This window comes from Globicephala melas, chromosome 10 (genome assembly GCF_963455315.2).
Source record: "Globicephala melas chromosome 10, mGloMel1.2, whole genome shotgun sequence".
Lineage (NCBI taxonomy): Eukaryota > Metazoa > Chordata > Mammalia > Artiodactyla > Delphinidae > Globicephala > Globicephala melas.
Window position 1 is genome coordinate 99,639,733 of NC_083323.1, and position 19,024 is coordinate 99,658,756.

The window sequence follows — 19,024 nt, forward strand, 5'->3', positions numbered from 1 at the left end:
CGCTTCCCGTCAGTCAGCAGCATGTTTGGAGCAGGTTAGAGAATCCCTCCTCCCTCGGTGTTTCTATTACGTGTCCCTGCACCCGCCAAAGGGAAGGAGAATGCTAGCTGCCATGTGCTGAGCGCTTGCTGTGTACCATAGACACGGGTATTATTTAATTCTCACTGAAAACTCATAAAATGTTGTTATTCCATGTTACACACACGCAAGCTGGGGCTCAGAGGTGATGAATGACTTGTCCACGGGCCGTAAACCCGGAAAACGGCACAGCTGGGACTTGAACCGCGTCTGTTACGGCTTCTATCACCGGAGACAAAAGAAGGGAGGGGTTCGCTGGTGCAGGAAGTGAGGTGTGGCCGCCACCCTGCACAGCCCCTCCCGGAGAACCTGGCTCTTGGTCCAGGGACCGAGCAGTCGGGGCCTTTCCCTGCCACGCCCCTCCCAGCAGGAGACTCAGGCAGCCTTAGGTAACTACATCAGCACAACCGGACCGAACAGAGAAATGACCAAGAGAATATTTTTAGAGGAGAAAAGCTCTAGGCTTTATTATTTAAAGAAATAAACATGGGAGTTCCCTGGTGGTTTAGTGGTTAGGATTCTGGGCTCTCACTGCCGTGGCCCGGGTTCAGTCCCTGGTCGGGGAACTGAGATCCCACAAAAAGAGAGAGAGAGAGAGAGAAATAAACATAACCAAGATAATACTTCCAGAATAACAAAATGAAAGCTATCACAAGGATTGGTGTTTATTAACGCAGAGCGTTGTCCAGTTTGGGGGGAAACAAGTTCTCGTTCCATTTGCTGAAAGCTTCTTGCTTGAATCTTTTGGATACTCTCGTTTCATTCCCAGAAAGCGTGGCCTCTCTTCGCAGGCCTAGAGATTCTTCTAACCTCACTGTTTCCTGTGCTGTCTTGTTTTCTCCTCTGAAAGGTCACCTTTACCTGTTCATTTATCTTGTAACCGGTAGCACAACTATGAAAATGACATAATTCCAATAAGCATTTCTGATGGATGACAGAAAGAGTTTTAAATGCATTTCCTCAGACCCCCAATGAGGAAATAGTCTATCGCAGGAGGGATTGCATGAGATCAGGCATTCTTCAAGAATTTACTGCCTTTGAGAGGCATTGGAATGGTTTAAGAAAGGCGATTTTTAGAGATAACTTTTGTGACGATTAAAAAACAAAACAAAACAGGAAAGACAGCTGTTGGTGAAGGAAGACGTGTTTTTCTGTCTGGAGCCAGGAGAAGTGTGGCGGAGCACAGAGGAGGGGTCCACGGACTTGGAACCACAGGCCGTCAAGGCGGCAGAGGACCAGGAAGCCTTGGCCCTTTACTGCCCAGACAGGAGACCCAGGAGAGGAAGTGCCTCACCCCAGGTCTCCCGCTGGTGATGCTGGGGTCACGCGGAACAGGGAGGGCTCAGGCCACCCGACAGCGCTGGTGCCCCCCCCCCCCCCCCCGCCACTGCTCTAGGCCTCAGTGGCCTCAGCTATCACATGGGTGGTGGCCGGTCTAATCCCCCCAGTGATTCTATAGGACGGCAAGGAGCTGCCCTGGCCGGATGAGGCATCCACATCTGGCCAAGGGACCAGGAGCGTTTGCAAAGCAGGTTGAAGCAAAGTGCTGTGACCTGAACAGGAGCGCCTGGGCGGAGGCTCGTGGGGAGGAAGCAATGGAACCTGAGTCAGAGGAGGGCTGGGAGGGTGGCTGGCCACGGGATTTCTTTCTCCATTTCACTTACTGTGAAAACACAAAAGGCAGTTTTAAAGGAGACCAGCCTCACCCCACAAGCATGATCCCACTGCCCTCGCATGACCACCTGTCTCGTTTCCATCCCTGTTGCCTCCCCAGGGCGCGGCCTGGGAGCTGGACTGGGCCCCTGGCAACAAGGAAGCGTTGGGTGGCAAGCCAGCCTCAGCCTCAGCTCACTGTATGCAGCGTCCGCCAGGTGACAGGCTCCTTCCCACCCTCCACTCCACCGATCCTCCCCACAAACCTTCAAAGTCACGAGGGCGAGAATCCCTGCGTCCAGCTGTCAGCCGAGGAAATGCTCAGGGGAGGGCAGCAACTTGCTCAGGTTCTGGAGGTGAAGACAGAGCCCGTACAGACGGAGGAGCGGCGGGGCGCCTCTTTCTTGTCACTGTTTGACGGGCCTGGGGCCCCCTCATCCTGCCCCCCACCCCCCGCAGGCTGGCGGGAACTGGTGTGGGCACCGGGCTCTAAGTCTAGGCTGTGGCCTTGCAGGTTTGGAGAATCAATTAGGTGTCCCTGTGGTTCTTGGATTCCAGGGGGACTGACTCACCAGAAACAAATTCATGAGAGACTGATGTATCACATTAGTATGAATTTACTAATTCGTAACAAGAAACGATTCTGGTAAACAGGAGACTCTTAATTACTGACCAACGAAGAACTCTGCAATACAAGGGAATACAGAGAATTCCCTTTCTTCTCTGAGGGCGGAGAGATGAGCACCAGATTCTGTGGATTCCCTTCTAGGTCGGAAAGGAGGAGGCTGACGAGGTGGGATAGGAGTGCCTGGGCTGGAAGGTGAGCTCAGGAAGCCTTCAAGGAAGCACGAGGATGCAGCGCAGCTGAGAGCATGGACAGAGTAACTCACATCCAGGTTCAAGTTCTGGCTTGGCCGCTTACAAACTCTGTGACCTTGGTGCAGTTACTGAAGCTTTCGAATCCGCGATTTTCTTATCTGTCCAATGGGAACAACAGGGTGATTGCGAGGATTCAACAACATGATGTGTGCAGAGGTGTCTGGTATATAGTAGGCACTCAATAAATGCTAGCTGCTTTAAAGCTGGATTTTTCAAGAGCACAGAGGGAAACATCAGTTAAGATCCAGGAGTCCCAGGAGAAGGGGTCTAGAAACTCAGGTGTGACCGAGAAATACTTAGAAAGAGTGGGCCGACTCCTTCAGGGGATGGGGTCCCAGCAGGAGCCCCTAGTATGGTAAGCAGGAGGGGACCCACTACCCTGCAACTTGCTCAGGGTCGTTGAGCTGTGCCCTTCAGGGAGAGGGTCCAGTCCCTCCTTTGGACAGCAGGCGATGGCATGGGGGAGGGGGCCGCTTTCAGATGTTTCTACTCAAGCCTAGCCTGTGACACACAGAGTTGGCTGGAGAGAGAACGAGAGCGAGAAGCAGGGCGGGGTGGGGGGGGTGACTCAAGAACTGAGGGACCAATTTGGGGAAGAGATCAAAGAAGCTAAGAGCCCCGATGAATGACAGTCAAGCAGGGCCAACAGGCCTGGAGAGGAGATTTTCTAGACGTCAGGGCCGGGGAGGAAATCATTTAACCCAGCACTGGGCTGTCACAGGGCAGCGAGGATGCGATTAAGGGCAGAGACATTTTATCAGGAACACCTTCTAGCCAGACGACAGCTTGGCTTCCTCTTAAGAGGAGGAGACAGTTTAGCCCCCGCAGGGAAAGGTTTATGGCCTGGCACTGACCACTGCCCTGCCTGGAAGGGGTGGCTCCCCGTGCTGGGAGCTCTGGAGCTTCTCCCCAAAGCCATTGTGTCCTGCATTGCTGGCCCTTCCTCCCAAATACTTTTGGAGATGACCCGTGAAACCCACAGGCATGTGCGAAATTGCCTGGCCATTCTGATACTGTGAGCTTGGAGTGGTTTCTACTGAAGCAAGAAAGATTGAAGCTAGACATTAGGAAGGACTTCCAGGAGGAAAGGTGAAGATAAGGAAGGTGACCATAAAGAAACAGGCAAGGAATCTTGCTCCATAGTAACCTGGCAGATGTCTAGAGCAATGTCCTACCCGGCTGGTGATTCTGCCATTTCCATCTCTTGTGTCACAAGACTCCTGGTTTTTGGCAAGCACACACCTGACTGACACAGGCACCTGTAGGCCATCAGAGACCTTTCCCCCGATGTGGGGTGGAATGCGAGGAGGTGGGAGGATAGCCTTCCCTGAAAATGGCTCAGGACCAAGGAAACGTAGGAAACATCTCTGCTGGGTGAGGTAGGGCTGGTTTGGGTGGACCTGGAGGAGGGAAATGGAGAGATGTGGTCTCATGCCCCGCCTCTGGGATGGGCTGTCCACACATGGTTTGTGTGGGCCACCGTCATAGGGCTGTTGGAGGGATCCAAGAAGGACCAGATGAGGTCTTCGCTCTCCGGGGAGAGCACAGCAGCCCACAAGCCAGGGAAGCACAACAGGCCCAGATTAGGGGAGGAAACCTGCATTTACCGAGCATCAGATAGGTGCCGAGGCTTTATGGTCATTGTTTTATTAACTCTCCCAGCAACATAGGTATCCCCACCTTACACAGGACGAAACGAGCTCAGCGGAGTTAAGGAACTAGCCCAGCTCCACACAGCTAGTGAGAGGTGGGATTTTAACCACAGCCGTCTGTCTGGTTCTTTTATTTTTTTATATAAATTAATTATTAAAAATTAAATTATTATTACAAATTTATTTATTTATTTTTGGCTGTGTTGGGTCTTCGTTGCTGTGCACGGGCTTTCTCTAGTTGCATCAAGCTGGGGCTACTCTTAATTGCGGCGTGCGGGCTTCTCATTGCGGTGGCTTCTCTTGTTGCGGAGCACGGGCTGTAGGCATGCGGGCTTCAGTAGTTGCAGCACGTGGGCTCAGTAGTTGTGGCTCACAGGCTCAGTAGTTGTGGCTCACAGGCTCAGTAGTTGTGGCTCGCAGGCTCTAGAGTGCAGGCTCAGTAGTTGTGGCGCACGGGCTTGGTTGCTCCGTGGCACGTGGGATCTTCCCAGGCCAGGGCTCGAACCCGTGTCTCCCGCATTGGCAGGCGGATTCGTAACCACTGCACCACCAGGGAAGCCGGTGCTTTTGCTTTTTATCTTACTTGACAAAATAACATGTTGTAAATCCTGAAAAGGAAAACGATGGTTGCTACTTATATAGGGCTGAGAGCATCTCATATACATTACTGCTGCAATCCTTTCCTAGAGAGGAAAGTAAGGCCCAAGGAGGTTAGGAGACTTGCCCAAGGCCACACGCAGGTGCATGGCAGAGCCTGGCCGCCTGGCGCTGGGTCTGCGTTCGTAACTTCTACCGTGCTGTGCTGACACCGCCTCGCGCGCTCCCTCCTCTCAGGGACCCCAAAGGCACTCACACCCTTGACCTGGCTGCCAGCGGCTCACAGGCTGATGCTTCTTCCGAGTCCATCTCTGCCAGCCTCACCTGGCATTTCCATGGGCTATTTCTGCATGGCTCCGGACGGTCCCCATGGTGCCTTTGGAAATCGTTACCCATCTGGCCACACGGGGCCAGAAGTAGGGTTCCTTAGGGAGCAAGTCCATTATCTCACTCGAAAGCCCTCCTTGCTGCAGGAACGGGCACAGCCTGGCTGCGTCAGAGCCCTGCCATCTTTCCAGTCCGGCCTGGAGCTGGGGGCTGGGGGCCGTCCCCCGGGAGGGCCTCCTGCCCCTTCCTGGGCTCTGCTAGACCCTGAGAGCTCCCGAGCCGCCCCCGCCAGCACGAGGCGCACTTGGCAGTGCCCCTGCCCAGCAGCCAGTGCTGCTTATGCAACATGACAGGAGGAGATTCGCCCCTAAGGAGAAGCTGGGGACGATAAACACAGATCCAGGGCAGGCCTTCCTCCGAGGAGAGAAGGAGGAACCCGCGGGTACGGATGGGCTGTTTCCTGAGCTGGGTGAAGCGAAGGTTTTTCTCTGAACCTCGCGTGCACGTTATTCGTATTTGCATGTATCAGATAGTTCATAATAAAAGGAAAACGTGGACGACAAGCCAGAGCTCACTAGCTGTAACCATTCAGTGCAGCTGTGAGGTGACCGTGGGGTGTGTCAGGGACAGATTACAGGCCACACTTCTGCAGCTGCAGCCTCAGGGTGGGTGAGATGGGAATGTGGGCAGACACAGGAGGTGAGAAAGCCCGAGGCGTATTCAGGGGCTCAGAGGGGCATGCACTTGGGAGCTGTGTGCGGTGTGTCAGGCAGCGAGCGGGGCGGGCGTCCTTACAGCCTGATTTTGCTTCCAGATCCACGTCTACTGGGAGGAAAACAAACGCTCAAAAATATTAGGCTTCCAGGGGCAATAAGATGGCGTTAGTCCGTGTGGCCCAGCTTGTGAGTCTGTGAGGGAGGCGTCCCGAGGAAGCTTCTAGGTGAGGCCTCCCTGGTGCTGGCGTCCCGCCGAGGAGTGGGCTACGCAGGGGCCGCTTCCACGTTGGACTCTGGGGCCCCACCGTGACTGGGCCTGGGTCTGAGGAGGGCACAGGCCCGGAGGAGGAGTGTGATGCCTTCAGCAAGAAACCCCCCCAGACAAAGCAACCCAGCCAGCACCTTCTGGAGCAGCCGTTTAGTCAAAGCCTGGAGTCTCCCAGGAGCCGCCGGTACAGACAATAACTCACTCTCTCGGGGCCTTGGGATGTGTCACAGCCAATGAAGGCAGGGCGGCCTCCGCAAGCGGACAGCAGGGAAGACACGGCCGCCCTCCTCCAGGGCATCCTACCGTGAACTGTGGCGTCCAGCTTGGATAACGCGGGGTCAGGGAGGCGGCGAGGATTCTGTTGTGGCCCTGCGTGTGGTGTGAACAGGAAGGTGCAGGGCGGCCGGCATCTCCTAGCCTGTGCTTGGAATGGGCGGCGAGTGAATTTGTTCCTTACGCTGGCCCTCTGTTCACTGCAACCTCTCCCCAGTAGCATCTGGGACACCCAAGGACACTTGACTCCCCTTGCTTGGCCTTTATTCTGACCACCTGAGATCACTTTATCGATTCAGGAGAGGGAGAGACAGGAGTGTTTTAGTAAAGGCTGAAAAATCTTGAGATGTGAGGCTTTTTGTTAGCTTTTGTCTGGAAAATGCCTAGTTTCTTTGTCCCAGAAGCACTTTAAGAAAGGCTGGCTGAGACCGAGATAATCTAGTGCAATTGGTCAGGCCCTCTGGGGGAATCTTCTAGCCCAAGGAGTCCTCCAGCCTTCAAAACACTCCTGGCTGCGTCTCTGGTAATTGCTGCTCCGGCCTTTGCAGGGAGGGGAAAGCGGCCCTGCCTCCCTGCCCATCACCCGCACCAACCAGCCGCAGGGGCTGGGCCTCCAGGCTCCTCCTCCTGCCTTTCTCTGCCTTCGTGCCAGGACCTGGGGGCCCCCTCCCCTGAAGTCTTCCCCTCCCCGGGCATAGCACCCCCCTCCCTGGCCCTCACAGGCTCTGCAGTAGCTCCTGTCCCCTCAGCTCCTGGCACCGGGAAGGGTCTGCCTGGGAGCCCGGGGAGGACACCTCTGCCGGGACCAGCTCCCTGCCGGGGGCTGCACAGCTGCCCTTCCTTCTCCCTCATCCTTCCTAGGGACGGATGTTCCACGGTGGCCAGCACACCAGCCTAGGAGGTCACTTCGTCTTCCTCACTCTCTTGGAAAGGAGATATTCACACCCCCATTTTGCAAATGAGAAAACCGAGGTGCAGAAAAGTGAAGTGTTTCGCTCGAAATCACCTGACTAGTGAGTCGTAGGACCAGGGGCTCCCTCCACTCAAGCTCTCTTACCCGTGAGCGAGGGTCCGTCGGTTTTGAGGGAGCCGTGCCGGTGTCTGAAAGCCCTCATGTTTCCTCTGGATGACCAGAGCTGCCTGCAGCGCTTGGCGCAGCTCTCAGCATATGGACAAAATCCATGATCATCCCTCCAGGAGAGCGTCTTCAGCCCGATCCGCGGAGTCTGTAAAGCCTCTGAAAGTGGAGGTAAAGCTTGGCGTGTATGAAATCACGTGCATTTTCTGGGAAGAGAGTCCAGAGTCTTTATCAAAGACATCCGGAGCCCAGAAAGGCTTTGCAGGTCTGGGGGCAGGGAGACCAGGGTAATTCTGGCTGACAAGGAAAAGGAAGGAAAAAGAAAAGCTGGGTCTCCATCGCTGACTGGTGCCTCTGGGAAGGAGATTCTGAGTTCAGGGTGCTGGACGCTTGCTGGAGGGTGTTTGGGATCAACACCCATGGAAGGGAGGGCAGGAGCACGGCGTGGGGCAGAGAGAAGTCAACCCGTGTTGCAGGTCCACCAGGAGCCTCGGCTAATCCCACGGGGGCTCTGGAGGGAGAGTGACCTAGCCAACCCATGTTGGGTCATACGGCTGAGCCTTTATGTCCCCTCTTTGTCAGCTGTTGGATGCAGATAGCCCTGGGGAGGATTTGACTTTGGCCCAGTAGCTCACTGCAGTTCCTGAAGGAACTGGGGTGGGGGGCAGCTGACAGATGAAGGCCATCTTCAACAGCACCTCCAGAGCTGGGCAAGCAGTCCTTGAAGCGGGGTCTGGGTGGTACACCACCAAGCTCACCGCAGTATCTCTGCCCTTGGGAAAGTGTAGAAGGTCAAATGCCATCCACCCATCCATTCCTCCCTCCCTCCCTCCATCCCTCCACCCATCCATTCATCCATCCACCCATCCATTCCTCCCTCCCTCCCTCCCTCCATCCACCCATCCCTCCATCCATCCACCCATCCATTCCTCCCTCCCTCCCTCCATCCCTCCACCCATCCCTCCATCCATCCACCCATCCATTCCTCCCTCCCTCCCTCCACCCATCCATTCCTCCCTCCCTCCCTCCATCCCTCCACCCATCCATTCACCCATCCACCCATCCATTCCTCCCTCCCTCCCTCCATCCATCCGCCCATCCATTCACCCATCCACCCATCCATTCCTCCCTCCCTCCCTCCTTCCATCCACCCATCCATTCATCCATCCACCCATCCATTCCTCCCTCCCTCCCTCCCTCCATCCGCCCATCCATTCATCCATCCACCCATCCATTCCTCCCTCCCTCCCTCCATCCATCTGCCCATCCATTCACCCATCCACCCATCCATTCCTCCCTCCCTCCCTCCTTCCATCCACCCATCCATTCATCCATCCACCCATCCATTCATCCATCCACCCATCCATTCCTCCCTCCCTCCACCCATCCATTCATCCATCCACCCATCCATTCCTCCCTCCCTCCCTCCATCCACCCACCCATCCCTCCATCCATTTAACATTTATTAAACATGACTTAAAAGCCAGCCCACTGTGATAAGCACCTGTGACAAAAAGGTGTACATAGCACCGTCTGGTGGAAGACAGAGACATATCAATGAATACTTAGGGCACAAGGTGGTCATCGCTAAAACAGAGGCAAGTGCCAAAGATTACTGGAGCCTATTGTGGGGTGGACTCTTCCTGGGGCAATGAGTGAGTCCTGAAAGAGTTGACAAGGCAGAGAAAGAATGGATGGGAGGGTTAGGGGCATGAGGCCTTTCAGGCGGGAGGAAATCACGGGAGAGGCATGGTGGTCTGAGGGTGTGTGGCAGATCTGGGGAGAGTTTCAGCGTGGACAGAGTGGCTAGGTCACTCCTGGAGATGAGGCTGGAAAAGGAGATTGGGGTGAGATCATGACCGCTCTTGAGTACCACACGGACATGAGTGGAACAATGAACTGTATCCGGCATTACTGGAAGGTCACTGCTGGGTTTTGAGCAGAGGATTGGCGTTAACACATCGCATTTTAGGAAGTCAATTCTGATAGCAGAGATGAGAGACAGGCTGGGTGGTCACTGGAACCTCAGGGGAGTCCTATATGTGCCAGGACCAGGCTTGCTCAGCGGGTACCTGGAATCCCACTGCGCACAAGCCAGTGTCCCACATGAGTGACCCTCCCCTGATGATGCTGAGTTTCAACACAGATCACTCTGGTCCTGTGTGCATGTAGTATCCTCTGAGAAACTGCTTGTTCCTCCAAGTTCTCAAAGACTTTCATTTCCCATACTCACGCCGTGTTCTCATGCGTGGCATAACCTCCGTGGATGGCCTAGGCCCCTGTACGTGTATCAGCCTAATGTCATGTGGGTGTAACCAAAGCCTTCTAAGAACCTCTCATTCTGATGACACCCACGTTCTACTTTTCCCTTTTCAAATGGGTGCCCCAACCCAGGCAAGACTCTTGTGACTAGCATCTCCCATATGTCAGCAGCGACCTTAAGCTGCCCCAGGCTAGGGGACTACCATTCAAGGAGTCTGTTTCTGCAGCTGGAGATGAAGCCCGGGACAGCGAAGTTCATCAGGATTCCTCTCCAGAAGCTCAAGCCAGGGGCTTAAAACAAGCTCTGCTTGTCACAGAGTTAATCCCATTCACATGATTCCTGTCCACGCGCCAGGCTGCCTGAAATTGGACCCACTAGGGATGCCGGCTTTATGATGTGAGGTCAGCCTGGCAAATTCTGGAAACTTAAGGGACACAGCTGGTGTCTTGGGAGGAGTGATGCTCTGGGCACTGGAACAATGGACTTCCAGTTCCGTAAGAGACTGTGGATTGAGAGAGATGGTCCTTCCAGCTATGACACCCTGGGCTGAAGATCTGAGCTTTCCCTGTGCCCGAAGCACAAATCCATACCACCAGCACTGGACAGACGTCCACCTCGGGCGCGCCCCACACCGTGGTGGGCCCCACCAGGGCGTGAATACACACAGGTTCCTCAGAGGCCACGGATCCCATGACTTGGTAACTCCCAAGACCAAGGCTCTTCATCGTGTTCTTTCTCCAGTGGGTGGAGAACAGTGGTGGGAGCCAGTCCATCTTCACTTCTCTTCCTAAAGACCCTGGGAGTTAGTCGGGGGTCTGGGAAAGGCCACGAGGAACGAGGAAAAACCCTATTATTTCAATTTTGTGAAGGTTGACAGGAAGGCTAACTATTGAGAACCTCTTCCACTTAGGAATGCTCCGTGCTATTTTTCTGGGCATTCTTGTGGGACTCCATGCTATAGGGTTTCAGCTCAGAATACAACCACCATTGCTATCAACTACCGTGTGCCAGGCAGTGTACTGGGGCTGTGCCAGCTGTCTTTATTCCTCACAGCAACGTTGTAAAGGCATTACAAGGATGCCTGTTTTGCAGATGAAGAAATAGAGCCACAAGGAGATTATGCAATTTGCCCAAGGCCACATCATAAGTAGCAGAACCAGGATTCTAACCCAGGTCTGCCTTCCATATTCTTTGTCCTCCACTGACAAGCCTAAACCTTGCCATATCGATGACAGTAGTCTTGGGTTTCCATCACCACCTCCTACCACACAAGTCTGTGGAGTATTAGAAGGAAGGACGACAAGGATGGGCTCCCCTTTCCAAAACTTTTCATCCTATACCTTGGGGGGCACAGTCTCTCAGGTCCTTGTGCACATAGGTGGGCAAAGACAGAGTTGGTTCCACCAGCCAGAGAGCCTGGAACCTTGGGGCTGGTGGGCCTTGGTGGTCTGGCCTCAGCACTGGAATCCAAGCTCCCAGAACGTCCAAGCTGGAGGGTCCCTGGAGATGAGTAAGCTCCTGCGAGGTGGCAGGTAAAGACACTGACTCAGGAGGACGCGAGCTACCCGAAGCCACAGCGCTAGTTAGAACGCTGTGTGTGTGTGTGTGAGTGTGTGTGTGTGTGAGTGTGCATGCACGTGCACGTGCACATGCTGGAGATGACAGTGGGGGCCTCCTGTCTCCCAGACCCTATGGACGAGCTCAGGTGAGAAGGCCTTGGAGCCGTCGTCCATATCCAGAGTGGTGGCCCATGAAAAAGGTTATTTTAAAAATGTGTTTTGTTTTAACGTAAGTAGTGTCTTTGGGACCAGGTGACCGCAAGAAGTGTCAACAGGAGAGTGGCGGATGAGACACAAAAGAGCAGGAAGCCAATGTAGGTTCATTAATGATCAGGTCACTGCTTTGGGCAACTGGGGTTCAATCCCATGGGGCACGTCTGGGAGACGGTGTGAAACGTGTCTCAGAGCTGTCCTGCCCCAGAGACAAGGACGCTGGGGTATTTGTCCACCAGCCTCCACTATCATTGGTGGAGCACTGCTACTGAGGGGCACCAACTCCTTAGAACCTCTCGCCAAGCATCCTCCAGCAGCACAAAGAGAGCAAAGGGCTATCTTTAAAGGTGTTTGGTCTCTAAAGAGTCTTGAAAACCTTTTAGGGTTAAGAAGCCTTGGGCATCAGTACCAAGGACAGTGCAGAGAAGAGATGGGTGAGACCCAATGCTGTCCCCAGGAGGCAAGCTGTGCTGGGAGTGGGAAAGGGCTACTTCCATAGGCTCTGCGGGAAGAATGGCCATGTCCTATCACAAGAGGAGCTGAAGTTAGATCTTAAAAAGAACTTCCTGGTGATACTAGTGAAAAAGCCACGTACTTAGAGCTCATCCAACTCTACAGCTTGATTGATGGCCACAGAAGAAATGACCAAGCAAAATGCAGTGGCAAGGAGCTTGAGGCTGCTCGTCGCTAGGGCTGACCAGTGAGCTCTTCTTTATCTATGTTTGGTGGGGTGCGGGGGAGTGCTGGGGAGGACAGAAGAAGTTGAATGAAGAGAGGATTCTTCACTCCACCCTTGCTTATTCTAGCACCAGGAGGCTCCAAAGTTTGGGTGGAAACAAGAGCTTGAAGAGGTCCCTTCTCTGGCACGATTGGGGGCATCTCACGTGGGACAAAGCCGTGGGAGAAATAAGCCCTAAGGTTGACTGGCCCTCAACCAGAGCCAGCCCACCTCCCTGGGCCCCCACTCCTCATATGCGAAAACGGGAGATGGGAAGGATGAACTAGATAACCTTAGAGACTCTGTCCACTGCTGAGGCCATGCCAGTAGCCTTGGGTTCTCTTCAATTCATCCTTCAACAAGTGTTTATGGAGCCTTCGTTGTTTGCTCAGCACTAACTGGGGAGAAGGGATTCGCATAGAATACAAGCGCCGGGCTCTGGTGGGGGCGGGGAAGGGAGATGGGGGAAATAAGAGTTAAGCATTTAGTCTGTGCCGGGCACGGTGCTAAACACCTCACATACGCTGACTCCCTTACGCCTTGCATGAGCCCGTAGGGCAGGTACTAGTGCCTCCTCTATACTGATGAGGAAACCAGGGGTCAGGGAAAAAGCCGCTTGACCAAAGCCACACAGTAGTGGGGCTGCACTGGAACCCACACCGTGAGCCGAGATGCTTCTCCTCTGTGAAGGAGGCGGTGACTCTCTGCTGTTCTAGCAGATGGAGCCTGAAAGCTGGAAACACCGGAACGTCTTCATGCAGGAGATGGCTCAGCACTGGGCCTTGGGGACGGGCAGAATTCAGAGGCTGGCCGGGGAGGGGAGCAACCTGAGTGTAGCAGCCCCCCGGGCAGCCAGAGTGTCGTCTTGGAGGAGGCGGGTGGGCAACAGCTATGGCCAGCCTGCTGCTGGCTCCACAGGAAGAGAGTAGGGGCTGGGGAAGAACAGATACTTCATAACCCAAGCCAGGATTATAAGCACCACTCCTCCCCCAGCCCCTTTGGGCAGTCTACAGAGGGAGCTGGCTCAGCGAGGATCAGCTTCCTCCCAGCTACTTCAGCCACTGGCCAGAAAGCCAGGCCATTGGTAATTACGGTAGTTAACACACATAGAGCAGGAACCAGGGGGCAGGCCATTGGTAATTACGGTAGTTAACACACATAGAGCAGGGACCAGGGGCCAGGCCATGGGTAATTACGGTAGTTAACACACATAGAGCAGGGACCATGGGCCAGGCACGGCTTTAAGAACTTTAACTAGCTTAAGCCTTCCAGCATCCTTATGAGGTAGGCACTAGTATTATTCCTGCCTTATAGATGGGGAATCAGAGGAAACGTGAGGTTACGTAACCTGCTCAGGGCCCCAGAGCCAATAAGAGGCAGGGCCCAGCCTGGAACTCAGGTAGTTTACCCTTAAGCACCTGCTCTACCGCTTCTAAGCAGGTTCCTAGCTGCGGCCAGTGCCAGCCACTCCCTCCCTCTGCCCCCCGGGGACCCTCCACAAGTTCAGGCTCTCCTCCAGGGCTGGGGCCCTTCCCTAATGGGGACCGCAGGAGGCCCCCACCAGCCCCTCCGCTGGTGAGGCCCGTCGCTGCCAGAGGGCCCCAGCCCCCCTCCCCCGCACTCACATGCACCCCGCCCCTACCCCCAACCGAGCACAGTTGCCTTTCGTTCACAGTGACGGCTCCTGCGCCCAGGCCGGTGCGGGCACGGAGGACTCCGTGGCGGCGGCGGCGGCGGCGGCGGCCGGCAGACCCAGTGCCCACGCCCCGAAGGCTCAAGCCCAGGAGCTGCAGGAGGAGGAGAAGCGGCCGGGGGCGGGGGGCGCCTCCCCGCGGGCCGGCCTCCACTGCGCGGCCTCCCCAAGCAGGCAGCAGCCTGTCCCGGCAGCTGCGCTCTGCGCCCGCGCCCCTGCCGCCTCCGATTACGAACTCTCCCTTGACCTAAAGAATAAACAGGTACCCAGGGCCTCCGAGGGGGGTGGGAAGGGTGGTGGAGGGCCCTGTCTCGGGCGCTGTCCAGGATACCAGGGATGCCCCTGTCTAGGCCGCCTCTGCTGCAGGCAGACCTCTTTGCTTCTAGTTCTCCCAAACTGGACCAAGTGACTGCCCTTCCCTGCAGCCCAGTTCCTCAGGCAACCAGCCTTCCATGGCAGGGGTCACCCTTGTAATGCCAGGCCCACAGGCAGCATGTTCAGGGCTCTGCCCCTCTTACCACTGCAGGAAGACCAGCTGCTGACACAATTCCCACCCCAGAAGAGACGGCCCAGCTTACCTGCCCACCCAAGGGGCCAGCCCCCTGCTCAGCACACACAGGCTCACATGAGGTTTGAAGACGGTGGTCTCCTCCAGGTAGACTGAGGCGTCCCAAGATCAGCCCAGACTGGGGGAGTTCAAAGACCCCCTTATTGGAGAACAAATTGCACTGAGGAGTTCTGAGCCTCCAGCTTCCATTCTGCGAAGCAGGAGGAGAGAAAGTAGTCAGTCCCTGGGTCCCAGCTGCACCCTCCAAAATGATAACGGCATGGCTTGTATGCGTGGGAAATTAAGAGACCTGAAGGAAGATCTCTCTGTGTGTGTGTGTGTGTGTGTGTGCGAACGCATTTAGAGAAAGAATTTATGACTTAATATTGCTAAGAAAGAGCATTGAGCGTGGAGCACAGATGTGTGATCCAATCCTTGTTCTTATTCTAGTTCCTCTGTGACTTGGGAAAATGCCAGTTAAGCATTCTGGGCTTTGGTTTCCTCATCAGCAAAATTGGGAATTAGATCTTGAATCATCTCTGAGGTCCCTTCTAGCTCTAAAAGGTGTAGGTTCTAAAGAACCATTCTTTAACCCAACGGACTGTGAGTTTTCGAAGCGAAGCTAATAGAAAAGTCACTAAGACTGAGTGAAGCCCAACCAGTCTTTTCTTCCTTTCAGCATAGATGTCGAGCTATTATCCAAGGTCAGGGGCTGCAGGCGGTGCACCAGGCTTCAGTAAAGTATTTGACAAAATCTCCCGTGATATCTACGTGGACAGGATAGGAAGTGGGTTAGTTGACAATATAGTCGGGTGGGCTGTTCTCAAACGGAATTGTCAAAAAACACTGATTTTTCTATCAGTGCCAATGCCAGGGTCATTGAGTGGGGCACTGTCCTTGGTCCTGCCCAGGTCAACCATTTCAAAAAAGGACTGATGCAAAGCTGAAAGGGAAAAGCTAATACCTTGATGACAGAATCCCAGATTTGAAAAAAAGAAAAGAACTCATTAGGAAATATTGTTTAAGTGGAAAAAAATCAGATGAAAGAGGGAAAAATCTAAAGTTCTGTTCTTAGCTTTGAAAATCCCACAGCACTACTATAAGATGAGCAGGCTTGGTCGTGGGTGAGAGGCCTTCGGGATTCAGTTGACTATAAGCTCAAGATGCGTCAATAGCCCATGAAGCAGTTGCCAATGATATGGGTCCAGCAGCCTTCACAGATGTGTGGATAAAACCCCCCGTGTAAGGGGGCAGCTGCCTGGAGCCCCACACTAGTTACTGGTCAGGCTGTCTGGTTCTAGGGGTTTCATTTAAGAGGGAAAAAGAGAATCTTGAGGTTCTAAGGTTCTTCTAAGAAAGAAAACAACTGGCTGGGGTCATACAGGGAAACTGTAGACATGAAAACCAGTTTTAGACATGGAAGAGCTGAATGTGAATTGGCTGGATTAGATTATTTTCTATCATTCCAGGTAAAAATAGTGGTACTAATGCATGAAACTTGTAGGAGAGGAAGGGGTTTGTTTTTAGCTCCGTTAACAATTAGAGCTGTTAAAAATGTAGACTGTCCCGCTTCTGAGGTAGAGAAGGCCCATGCCGGGGCTGGGAGGCAGTCCATCTGGAACCGCATGCTGTGATGTGGGCGGTCAGCTGGCACAGATGAGAACGTCCTCTCAGTTCCACTCGGCTCCGCCCCTTGAGGACAGAGACCATGTCCTATTCATCCCATCCCCTGGCATCCAGCAGAGTGCCTCGGGCAGAGTAAGAGCTCAGCGAGTGAATATTTTTTGAATAACTGCGATGCGTAAAGCAATGAGGGAGTGGGGTACCAAAAAGAAAAAAAACATGGTCCCTACCTGCTCCCCAAAGAGAATACAGTTCAATTTAAGGAGTATCCTGTTAGTAACACCAAAGGAAACTGGTGCTTCTGCTTGGGCAGGGAATTAGTTTAATTCTAACTGATTAGTGGGATAGGGAGCGTTGTGCAGGGTTCTGATGGGCACTGTGGACCTTTTTCATGCTGGGCATAATTCTAGTAGATACAGAGGGCACGCATGTGATTTCCAAATTCAAGTTCTCTAGGGAGTTTGTGTCCTGTTCTCTGCGCCTGTCGGGTAGCACCCACTGGAGCCCATCTGGGATGTCCAAACTGCATAGGTCTCTGTGTTGTCCAAGCCCGGCGGCCGTGGAGCTGTGTTCACAGCATCCAGGCCCCGCTCCTGAGTCAGGGTCCTGGGTGGCAGCCGCTCTCTGTCTGGAGAGCAGATCTCCTGGACCCCAAGCCTCAGGGTCCAGCCTCACCATGGGGTGCCTCTCAAGGCGAGAAGTGGTGGCCATGTTTCCAGGTCACCGTCCCTCTCTGGGCCTCAGTTTGCTCACTTGTGTCTGAGGCTCTGTCCCGCTCTGAAGGTGAGAGCGCTACCGCGGGCGTGAGGGCTGCAGTGGACCAGCCTGCCGAGCGTGGCGGTGAAGGCCAGATGCGCCAGGGTGCTGCTCTGCTCCGTGGTCTCAGTTCGGGGACGGCGGTGCACAGCTGCTGTGCTGGGCCCCGTGCGAGGCCTGGGGCACCGCGATGCACAAGACGCAGTCCTGGGTCTCAGGGAGCTCCGGTGCCAGTGGTGGGCGCTGACACAGGACGGCACAGGCGACACTAACAGCACTGCAGCACTTTCTGTGCGCCATCTCCCCCCCCCCATCTGCACAATGTCCCCGCGGCCTGAGACTCTCACTGTCCCCATCTTAGGAATGAGAAGACCGAGGCTTAGTGATGTTAAGTGACTTGCCTAAGGACACATTCCTAGGTATGCACCCCGGTGCAACCAGAACAGACCCCACAGTCCACGATTTTAACCCAGCGCCCTCCCCATCTGCTGCCACCGCGGTGAAGGGGTAGGTTCTGCGGAAGCGGTGTGCAGGGCACTGCGGGATCCTGGCACAGGGCAAGTAGCCCGACCAGGGTTCAGAGCAGGCTTCCTGGAGCAGCCCCACCCGAGGGAGTATCTGGCTCAGGGAGCAGCTGAGCCGTGGCTCTTCCCCAGAGCCCCTACCTGGCTGCATCGGGAGAGGGTCCCAGGGCAGCCCTGCTCCCCAGCAGGCCTCTGTGCCCCTTGCCATGCTGAACACTTTCTGTGTTTTGGACGGTGGGCAGGGAGGTGGGCACACAGAGAAGAACAACCCTGCTCAGTGCAGGCCACCCGTCCTGCGGGCTCCTCTCTCCTCCCCAGACTCTGCCCGGGAGCCTCAGGTGAGGTGTGAGGTTCGCCTCGCCAAGGTCTGCAGACTCACACCACGTACTGCGTTAATCTTCTCAACTGAGAAATCCTGGCGCACGTGGGACCCGTCCCCGCCCCCTCACCCGGGCCTGGTGCCCCAACGTCCCTCAGAGGCCCCGTCGGGCTCAGCCATGCAGCCGCTTGGAAGAGGGAGCCTGTTCTGATGAACACTGAAGGCTCGTTAGCGAGACAGCCGCCAGCCCCGCCCACTGCCTCCCCAGCAGGAGCCGAGGGATGGCTCTCCTGGGAGGAGGGAGGCCACAGTTACCCAGGACTCACGGGTATTCGAGAGAAGTGGGCGGAGCTGCTCCTTGGCCGGTGGCCCCAGGGACCCCTCCCTCCCACGAGCTGGTCCCTCAGCTCTCTGGCCTGGCCCTGCTAAGAACAGGGTCAGGGAGGTGAGAGGGGCCTGGCTGGGGCGGATGGAGCTGACCCGGGGAACCACCGATTCCCCAAGGCCTGTGACCATGGGGGGAGGGGAATGCACATGGGGGGCGGGGCCGGTGGTACAGCCTTTGGCTCCAAGCCCAGACCCAGAAGACAGCCTGGACTGCATTTCCCCTGGTGCAGAGGAGAGAGTTCAGTTTAGTTCACGACCGCAAACATTGATTAAGCCCCAAACACGGGTCTGGCTCAGCGCTGGGCACGGGGGATGCAGAGGCGGATTACGCTGTGCCGCCTGTGACGCACCGTCTGGGGTGCTGAGATGCGAAGGAAGCGGTGGGGACACTGGGGGCAGCAGGCACGAGGCCAGGATGAGTGGCAGCCAGCTGTGTTAGACGATGGGGACAAACGGTGACGATCCCTCAGCTGAATTCAGAGACCGTCCTGAGCTGTGGCTTCGGGCCAGGCTCTGGGCTGAGGCCGTCCGTGCACCAGACGATGCGAAGGCCACATCCGGGGCCTCCAATAACTTACGCTTAATGGAGTCTTGGGGAGGGGAGAGGGGAGGGAAGCCTAAGTTAGATGAATACCACCAAGATTAGCAGGGGAAACTGAGTGTCAAAGAGAAGCACGAAACAACCTTCTGGGGGGGGGCGTGGTTCAGGGCAGGGAGACCCCGTTCTGGTTGGGGGAACTGGGAGGCTTCGTGGAGGAGGCACATTTGAAGAAAGGGGAAAGGGCATGAGAGTGGGAGGTGAGGCTGGGGCGGACAAAGCCGGCTGCGGGGAGGCTGAGCGGGGAGATCCGCGGAGCAGGAAAGCCTAGTTGGGGGAGGGGGGCAGCAGGAGGCGGGGCTG

At 55.3% G+C, this 19,024-nt stretch overlaps 1 protein-coding gene and 1 long non-coding RNA gene across 8 annotated transcripts in view; one reads left to right on the forward strand and one right to left on the reverse strand.

Annotated features, from left to right (window-relative positions):
- The window catches only part of IQSEC3 (IQ motif and Sec7 domain ArfGEF 3), a 99,110-nt gene that overhangs the window by 35,690 nt on the left and 44,396 nt on the right, over nt 1-19,024 (forward strand). For 6 of the 7 annotated variants that reach the window (XM_060306485.1, XM_060306486.1, XM_060306487.1 and 3 more), the window contains exon 3: nt 13,950-14,229. The exons of the other annotated variant lie outside the window; for it this stretch is intronic. In XM_060306485.1, the coding sequence (XP_060162468.1) occupies nt 13,950-14,229 (280 nt within the window). The remainder of the gene's footprint in view (nt 1-13,949; nt 14,230-19,024) is intronic. 7 annotated transcript variants of the gene reach the window in all.
- Nucleotides 1,470-17,183, reverse strand: LOC132597982 (uncharacterized). The gene is made up of 4 exons (XR_009565544.1): nt 14,546-17,183; nt 7,501-8,294; nt 1,998-2,708; nt 1,470-1,741 (listed from the first exon to the last, which is right to left on the reverse strand). It is a non-coding gene; the product is annotated as an uncharacterized lncRNA (long non-coding RNA).